At 43.2% G+C, this 10,000-nt stretch overlaps 1 protein-coding gene across 2 annotated transcripts in view; it reads left to right on the top strand.

Annotated features, from left to right (window-relative positions):
- TLN2 (talin 2) overlaps positions 1-10,000 on the top strand; it is a 242,376-nt gene that overhangs the window by 68,819 nt on the left and 163,557 nt on the right. For both annotated transcript variants that reach the window (XM_067471232.1, XM_067471233.1), the window contains exon 2: positions 8,064-8,223. In XM_067471232.1, coding sequence (XP_067327333.1) covers positions 8,088-8,223 — 136 coding nt within the window. In that variant the 5' untranslated portion in view covers positions 8,064-8,087. The remainder of the gene's footprint in view (positions 1-8,063; positions 8,224-10,000) is intronic.

The raw sequence follows: 10,000 nt of genomic DNA, 5'->3' as shown, positions 1-10,000 counted from the left end.
GGGGTGGGAACATTTGGACATTGTTTGGATGCTGCATTGCGATGATGATGATGATGATGATGATGATGATGATGATGATTTAATTCAAAAAAGAAAGGGAAAAGCACCCACTCCCTTCCTAACTATGCAGAGCATCTGGCTGCAAATCATCATCCGTATCCCTCCCTTTGGAGAGGAAAAAGTGAGCAAAAATACAAGTAAACACAAAATATGGCTTATTCCCCCTGCTATTTGATACTGCTTGCAATGCCGTGGCTCAATGGGAATGGGATTTGTAGTTTAGCAATGCAGAGGAAGCCAAAAACAATGGGAAACTACAACTCCCGGGATTCCAATTCATTGCTGCGAAAGTGGTGCCAAACTGCATTAAATACCAGGCAAGATTCTGGAAAAGATGGTCAAGGAAGTGGTCTGCAAACACTTAGAAACCAATGCGGTCATCGCTAAGAGTCAACATGGATTGATCTAAAACAAGTCATGCCAGACTCATCTGATCTCTTTCTTCGATAGAGTTACAAGCTGGGTAGATGCGGGAAATGATGCCGTGGATTTCAGGAAGGCCTTCTTTGACAAGGTCCCCCATGACCTTCTGGCAAGGAAACTAGTCCAATGTGGGCGAGGCAAAACTACGGTGAGGTGGATCTGGAATTGGTTAAATGGATGAACCCAGAGGGTGATTCTCCTCAAGGCTTCCTCCTCTTCATCCTGGAAAGAAGTGACGAGTGGAGTGCCATAAGCAGGGTTCCCCCCTGGGCCCGGTCCTGATCAGGATCTTCATTCATGACTGAAATGACGGGCTAGAAGGCAGGATCATCAAGTTTGCAGACGACACCAAATTGGGAGGGAGAGCCAAGACTCCAGAGGACAGGAGCAGGATTCAAAACGATCTTGACAGATTAGAGAGATGATGGGTCAAAACTAACAAAATGAAGTTCAACAGTGACAAATGCAAGAGACTCCACTTGGGCAGGAAAAACGAAATGCAAAGATACAGAATGGGGGACAATGCCTGGCTCGAGAGCAGGATGTGTGAAAAAGATCTTGGAGTCCTTGACAGATTAGAGAGATGATGGGCCAAAACTAACAAAATGAAGTTCAACAGGGACAATGCAAGATACTCCACTTTGGCAGGAAAAACGAAATGCAAAGAGACAGAATGGGGGACAATGAGGTCTGGCTTGAGAGCAGGACGTGTGAAAAAGATCTTGGAGTCCTCGTGGGGAGGAAGGGGAACATGAGCCAACAATGTGATGTGGCGGCAAAAAAAGCCAATGGGATGTTGGCCTGCGTCAATAGGAGCATAGTGTCTAGATCTAGGGAAGGCATGCTCCCCATGCTCTATTCTGCTCTGGTTAGACCACACCTGGAATATTGTGTCCAATTCTGGGCACCACAATTCAAGAGAGATATTGACAAGCGGGAATGTGTCCAGAGGAGGGCGACTAAAATGATCAAGGGTCTGGAGAACAAGCCCTATGAGGAGCGGCTTAAAGAGCTGGGCATGTTTAGACTGAAGAAAAGAAGGCTGAAAGGAGATATGATAGCCATGAATAAATATGAGAAGGGAATATGTCATAGGGAGGGTGACTAAATGATCAAGGGTCTGGAGAACAAGCCCTATGAGGAGCGGCTTAAGGATCTGGGCATGTTTAGCCTGAAGAAGAGAAGGCTGAGGGGAGATATGATAGCCATGTATAAATATGTGAGAGGAAGCCACAGGGAGGAGGAGGGAGCAAGCTTGTTTTCTGCTTCCTTGGAGACTAGGACACGAAACAATGTCTTCAAACTACAAGAGAGGAGATTCCACCTGAACATGAGGAAGAACTTCCTGACTGTGAGAGCCGTTCAGCAGTGGAACTCTCTGCCTCGGAGTGTGGTGGAGGCTCCTTCTTTGGAAGCTTTGAAACAGAGGCTGGATGGCCATCTGTCAGGGGTGATTTGAATGCAACATTCCTGCTTCTTGGCAGAATGGGGTTGGACTGGATGGCCCAGGAGGTCTCTTCCAACTCTTTGATTCTATGATTCTATGAAATCTCCAGTGTAGAATTGGGGGAAGAAGGACCCTTTTTGGAGTCTCTGTTTTGCACCCGTCGTCATCCTATTAAACTTCAACTATAAACCAGTTTCTCCGCAGCCCGTCGTTCTTGGAAGGAGTTGCAAAACTACTTGGTTTTTATCTGTTTATCTCTTGGAAGTCTTGGGATTCTTGTTCCTTTTGTGAAAAGTTGGCTCGCTTGCCATCTGTGCGTAGAGGATATCCTGTTTGAAGCAGAGGGTTAGTAGGTTAATCGGGGCACGGAAGCCTCGTTTGCATCTTGCGGAATTGTTCTGGTGGGGCAAAGGACTCTTGTCTGCTGGAGCTAGGTGTCTGCTGGCTTGGTTGATCGTGTTCGTTAGTTTCTAAACTCCTTATGAATTCGTATTTAAATTCGCTTTCGATCCAATATCGAGCCATGCAGGAATAGTGTGAGGAGTAACTAAGAATCAAAACTATTTTTCCAATTTTGGTAATTATTTTCGTATGTATTATTATATTATATTATTATTGTATATTATATTATTATAATTGTATATTATTATATTATATTATAGATACGAAACGAGTTTAGAACCAAATTTTTCTTGATCAACCAAGCCTACTGCCTATATGATTTTATTACTATTTGGGGATTTAATATTCGTTCTGTGTGTTTCAATACCATTGTGTTTCAATATGTTCTGCCTCTCTCAAACTGCGAGGACAGGTCGGCAACAAATTCCTGAGTCAGTGTGCCTTGGATTTATTATTATTATTAATCATTATTATTATTATTATTATTATTATTACTAGCCGTCCCCTGCCACACATTGCTTTGGCCCAGTCTGTGTATATGTGTTTTGGGTGTGTGTATGTGAGTGTGTATATTTCTGTATATGTGTGTTTGAGTGTATATATATATGTGTGTGTGTGTGTATATTTCTGTATATGTGTGTTTGAGTGTATATATATATATGTGTGTGTGTGTGTGTGTGGTTTTGCGCATGCATTGTAATTTTTGTTTTTTTGCTTTTTTTAGTCTCTTCTGCTGTGTTTTTCAGTGTTTTCATGAGTAATGGACGCTCGTTGGCCTGAGAGGTGTGTTGTGTCCAAATTTGGTGTCAATTTGTCCAGTGGTTTTTGAGTTATGCTAATACCACAAACTAACATTACATTTTTATTTATATAGATTCCTGAGTCAATGTCCCTTGGATTTATTATTATTATTATTATTATTATTATTCCTGAGTTAGTGTCCCTTGGATTTATTTTTATCATCATCATCATCCTATTACTACTCCTGAGTCAATGTGCTTTGGATGTATTATTATTATTATTATTATTATTATTATTATCCTACTACTACTACTCCTGAGTCAATGTCCCTTGGATTTATTATTATTATTATTATTATTATTCCTGAGTTAGTGTCCCTTGGATTTATTTTTATCATCATTATCATCCTATTACTACTCCTGAGTCAATGTGCTTTGGATGTATTATTATTATTATTATTATTATTATTATTATTATTATCCTACTACTACTACTCCTGAGTCAATGTCCCTTGGATTTATTATTATTATTATTATTATTATTATTATTCCTGAGTCAATGTGCCTTGGATTTATTATTATTATTATCATCATCATTATTATTTCCGAGACAATGTCCCTTGGGTTTTAATCTTATTATTGTTATGATTATTCCTACTACTATTCTTGAGTCAGTGTACCTTGGATTTCCTCTTCTTCTTCTTCTTCTTCTTCTTCTTCTTCTTCTTCTTCTTCTTCTTCTTCTTCTTCTTATTATTATTATTATTATTATCCTACTACTATTCCTGAGTCATTGTACCTTGGATTTATTATTATTATTATTACTATTCCTGAATCAATGTGCCTTGGATTATATTGTTGTTGTTGTTGTTGTTGTTGTTGTTACTATTATTATCCTCCTTCTCCTCCTGAGTCAATGTACCTTGGATTTGTTGTTGTTGTTATTATTATTGTTGTTGTTGTTGTTGTTATTATTATTATTATTACTTTTGCATTGACTTGTATAGGTTGGAGCTGCACTTTGCAGGCCATGAAGCTTTTATGCTATGGCTTTAATCTTGCATATATAAATATATTGCAAACGCAGCCGTTGCCACCACAAGTTCCTGCACGCATGCGCTGTAATGGCTTCTCCTTTTATTAAGGATTTCTAATATGTTTTCAGTTTTATTTTATTTTTTTATTATTGATGGTCGCACCTTGTATGGTGAGGAGTTTTGTTGCCAAATTTGGTGGATATTGGCCCAGCAGTTCTTTTGTTTTTAAGCCACTCATGATGACATGCGCATTTTTATATATATAGATTGCAAACGGGAGCCTTCCCTGCCAAAGAGAGCCAACTGCATCTCTCAGGGTTGCATTGCATTCAGCTGCGGCAGTTAAAGCAGTATTAAACTGCATTAATTCTGCCGTATAGATGGACAATGCTGCAGAGAGCATAGGTTGACCTTTGCTCCTCTTTGCAAAGCCCTTCTTTGGCCAAACGGAAGGGAGCTTCCTTTCTCTTGTTTTCCTTGCAAAAGGTGGTTCCTCTCCGGACGTCCCTTTTGGATGAACTCCGTCTCAAGTGACCATTCGGACACCAAAACATTCCGTTTGGGGTCCGAAAAAAGAGGTTTGGGGCAGATTGCAATAAATAATACATTTGTGTGTGTGTGTTTGTGTGCAAAAGGAAAACATTAATGTAAACAAACACATTGATATAAACGCCCAAAATGAATATGTAAATATACACAGTAATAAACGTATTACTGTAAATAAACACATTAAAATATGCACCCAAAATAAAGCCCTGGGCCACGCCTTCTCATTTGCATAGTGCTGCTGATAGGTCCCTAGTTTAGAAATAGGCAGGAGAGCCTCCCGAGTTAGAATAGAGAGACTAGGTCACGCCTTCTCATTTGCATAGCGCTGCTGATAGATCCCTGAGTAGGAATGGAGCCCTGGTCCACATCCCTCATTTGCATAGTGAAATTGATAGGCTCCTTTCGAGCAGGGGAGGCCCTCGAGTTAGAAAAGGGACTAGGCCGCACCCCCTCATTTGCATAGTTGTCCTGATAGGCCCCTTTCAGGCTAGGGATGCCCCTGACTTGGATTAGAGTGGCTAGGCCACACCCCCTCATTTGCATAGTGCTGCTGATAGGCCTCTTTCAGGAGGGGAGGCTGCTGAGTTAGAATAGAGTGACTGGGCCACACCCCCTCATTTGCATGATGTTACTGATAGGCCCCTGAGTTGGAATAGAGTGAATAGACCACGCCCCCTCATTTGCATAGTGCTGCTGATAGGCGTCTTTCAGGCAGGGGAGGCCCCTGAGTTGGAATAGAGTGACTAGACCACACCCCCTCATTTGCATAGTGCAGCTGATAGGCCTCTTTCAGGCGGGGAGGCTGCTGAATTTGAATAGAGTGACTGGGCCACACCCCCTCATTTGCATGATGTTACTGATAGGCCCCTGAGTTGGAATAGAGTGACTAGGCCACACTCCCTCATTTGCATAGTGCCGCTGATAGGCCCCCGAGTTGGAATAGAGTGACTAGGCCATGCCCCCTCATTTGCATGGTGTTACTGATAGGCCCCTGAGTTGGAATAGAGTGACTAGGCCACGCCCCCTCATTTGCATGGTGTTACTGATAGGCCCCTGAGTTGGAATAGAGTGACTAGGCCACGCCCCCTCATTTGCATGGTGTTACTGATAGGCCCCTGAGTTGGAATAGAGTGACTAGGCCACGCCCCCTCATTTGCATGGTGTTACTGATAGGCCCCTGAGTTGGAATAGAGTGACTAGGCCACGCCCCCTCATTTGCATGGTGTTACTGATAGGCCCCTGAGTTGGAATAGAGTGACTAGGCCACGCCCCCTCATTTGCATGGTGTTACTGATAGGCCCCTGAGTTGGAATAGAGTGACTAGGCCACGCCCCCTCATTTGCATGGTGTTACTGATAGGCCCCTGAGTTGGAATAGAGTGACTGGTCCACGCCCCCTCATTTGCATGGTGTTACTGATAGGCCCCTGAGTTGGAATAGAGTGACTGGTCCACGCCCCCTCATTTGCATGGTGTTACTGATAGGCCCCTGAGTTGGAATAGAGTGACTAGGCCACGCCCCCTCATTTGCATGGTGTTACTGATAGGCCCCTGAGTTGGAATAGAGTGACTAGGCCACGCCCCCTCATTTGCATGGTGTTACTGATAGGCCCCTGAGTTGGAATAGAGTGACTAGGCCACGCCCCCTCATTTGCATGGTGTTACTGATAGGCCCCTGAGTTGGAATAGAGTGACTAGGCCACGCCCCCTCATTTGCATGGTGTTACTGATAGGCCCCTGAGTTGGAATAGAGTGACTAGGCCACGCCCCCTCATTTGCATGGTGTTACTGATAGGCCCCTGAGTTGGAATAGAGTGACTAGGCCACGCCCCCTCATTTGCATGGTGTTACTGATAGGCCCCTGAGTTGGAATAGAGTGACTGGTCCACGCCCCCTCATTTGCATGGTGTTACTGATAGGCCCCTGAGTTGGAATAGAGTGACTGGTCCACGCCCCCTCATTTGCATGGTGTTACTGATAGGCCCCTGAGTTGGAATAGAGTGACTAGGCCACGCCCCCTCATTTGCATGGTGTTACTGATAGGCCCCTGAGTTGGAATAGAGTGACTAGGCCACGCCCCCTCATTTGCATGGTGTTACTGATAGGCCCCTGAGTTGGAATAGAGTGACTGGTCCACGCCCCCTCATTTGCATGGTGTTACTGATAGGCCCCTGAGTTGGAATAGAGTGACTGGTCCACGCCCCCTCATTTGCATGGTGTTACTGATAGGCCCCTGAGTTGGAATAGAGTGACTAGGCCACGCCCCCTCATTTGCATGGTGTTACTGATAGGCCCCTGAGTTGGAATAGAGTGACTAGGCCACGCCCCCTCATTTGCATGGTGTTACTGATAGGCCCCTGAGTTGGAATAGAGTGACTGGTCCACGCCCCCTCATTTGCATGGTGTTACTGATAGGCCCCTGAGTTGGAATAGAGTGACTAGGCCACGCCCCCTCATTTGCATGGTGTTACTGATAGGCTCCTGAGTTGGAATAGAGTGACTAGGCCACGCCCCCTCATTTGCATAGTGTTGCTGATAGGCCCCTGAGTTGGAATAGAGTGACTGGGCCACGCCCCCTCATTTGCATGGTGTTACTGATAGGCTCCTGAGTTGGAATAGAGTGACTGGGCCACGCCCCCTCATTTGCATGGTGTTACTGATAGGCTCCTGAGTTGGAATAGAGTGACTAGGCCACGCCCCCTCATTTGCATAGTGTTGCTGATAGGCCCCTGAGTTGGAATAGAGTGACTGGGCCACGCCCCCTCATTTGCATGGTGTTACTGATAGGCTCCTGAGTTGGAATAGAGTGACTGGGCCACGCCCCCTCATTTGCATGGTGTTACTGATAGGCTCCTGAGTTGGAATAGAGTGACTAGGCCACGCCCCCTCATTTGCATAGTGCTGCTGATCGGCCTCTTTCAGGCAGGGGAGGCTGCTGAGTTAGAATAGCGTGACTGGGCCACGCCCCCTCATTTGCATGGTGTTACTGGTAGGCCCTGAATTGGAATAGAGTGACTAGGCCACGCCCCCTCATTTGCATAGTATTGCTGATAGGCCCCTGAATTGGAATAGAGTGACTAGACCACACCCCCTCATTTGCATAGTGCCGCTGATAGGCCTCTTTCAGGCGGGGAGGCTGCTGAGTTCGAATAGCGTGACTGGGCCACACCCCCTCATTTGCATGGTGTTACTGATAGGCTCCTGAGTTGGAACAGAGTGACTGGGCCACACCCCCTCATTTGCATGGTGTTACTGATAGGCCCCTGAGTTGGAATAGAGTGACTGGGCCACGTCCCCTCATTTGCATGGTGTTACTGATAGGCTCCTGAGTTGGAATAGAGTGACTGGGCCGCACCCCCTCATTTGCATAGACCCTCCACTAACCTCTCCCTTTTCCCCCCCTCCAGGTGATCCCTACCTGTGGTGCCGCCATGGTGTCGCTGTCGCTGAAGGTGTGCGTCCGGCAGGGCAATGTCGTCAAGACCATGCAGTTTGCGCCCGGCACTGCCGTCTACGATGCCTGCCGCATGGTCCGAGAGAGGGTCCCCGAGGCCCAGTCCGGGCAAGGTACGCGTCCGCATTCTGGGGTTAACCCACTTTCGTGCCACTTGGGTTCATATGGCATAGGATTCAGCCACAGAGATTAAAGCGGTACCAAACTGCATCAATGAATGAATGAATGAAGGGATTCAGAGCCGCTTAAAACAAAACAATAATACATTGTTTTATATTATTATTACTACTATATAATATTATATTTTTATAAGATCATTTTAAAGTATATTATTTCATATTGATATTTGTATTAAATTATATTATAGCATTGTATTATTTTTTAATATTGTTATTGATTGCATTACAACAAACAATAATAATATAAAATAATTTGTTATTATTGATTACATTTTATTATAGACTATTATTTATTACATAATAATAATAATAATAATAATAATAATAATAATCTATTTATACCACGCCACGACTCGGGGCGACTTACATGTATATTATAGTATATTATTTTATAAGAATTATTATGATATGGTATAATCTTAATCATAGTCTATTATTTATTACATAATAATAATAATAATCTATTTATACCACGCCACAATTTGGGGCGGCTTACATGTATATTATAGTATGTTATTTTATAAGAATTATTCTGTTATGGTATAATTTTAATCATAGTCTATTATTTATTACATAATAATAATAATAATAATAATAATAAATTATTTATACTACGCCACGACTTGGGGCGACTTACATGTATATTATAATATATTATTTTATAATAATTATTATGTTACAGTATTATTTTATATTATTAATACATTATATTATAGTATTATTTTATATTATTAATATTTATTAAATTATAGTCTTATGTTATTATCGGTATCATTCTTATCAGTGCTTTCTATTTTATTTTTATTTTATTTCTATTTACTTATTTCTATTTTATCAGGCACAAATGTTTGCCCGTTTTTTCTCTTTCTCGCATATGTATAATTCAATTTTCTCTCTTGGAAGTTAAGTCCTTTTTCTTCCCAGTTTCTGCGCAGAACTTTCTTTTCCTGCAGTTGTTTTCTGCTCCATTTTTCCCGTTTTCTTGCAGAATAGCCTTTTCTGACGGAACAGGTTCCTGAATGTCATGGAGTTGCAGGCATTCGCCTTAAACGGCTTTGCATTAAGCGCTTCATTACCTTCGGTCGCCGCTTTCATTAATTAGCATTGAGCTATTAAAGTGCCGTGGTTGACGAGAGGGAAGAAAAGAAGAAAAACCCAAGTAACTTCTCCCACGAAGCTTGAGAAACGGAGCGCATTCACTCTGGACAACTAGTGCAGATTATTTATTTATTTGTCGTGTCAGGGCAACCAAACAGTTGTATTACATTTCTAACAGAACAAAACAAACAAACAAACAGACAAAACACGAAATTTGCAAGTTTGGTAGTTGACTAAATGTCCTTTGATCAGTATCTGGCCAAGTGGAGTGCCTCTGGTGTTGCTGCGAGAAGGTCCTCCATTGTGCACATGGTAGGGCTCAGGTTGCATTGCAGCAGTTGGTCAGTGGTTTGCTCCTCTCCACACTCGCATGTCAAGGATTCCACTTTGTTGCCCCATTTCTTGAGGTTGGCTCTGCATCTCGTGGTGCCCAAGCACAGTCCGTTCAGCACCTTTCCAAGTCTGTGTGCCCAGGGGGGAGTCTCTCATTTGGTATCAGCCATTGGTTGAGGTTCTGGGTTTGAGCCTGCCACTTTTGGACTCTCGCTTGTTGGGGTGTCCCAGCAAGTGTCTCTGTAGATCTTAGAAAACTATTTCTTGATTGGCTATTTGT

The sequence above is a fragment of the Anolis sagrei genome, chromosome 9 (assembly GCF_037176765.1).
Source record: "Anolis sagrei isolate rAnoSag1 chromosome 9, rAnoSag1.mat, whole genome shotgun sequence".
NCBI lineage: Eukaryota > Metazoa > Chordata > Lepidosauria > Squamata > Dactyloidae > Anolis > Anolis sagrei.
The sequence above is the reverse complement of the archived record's forward strand: the minus strand, read 5'-3'. Positions and strand labels throughout refer to the sequence as shown.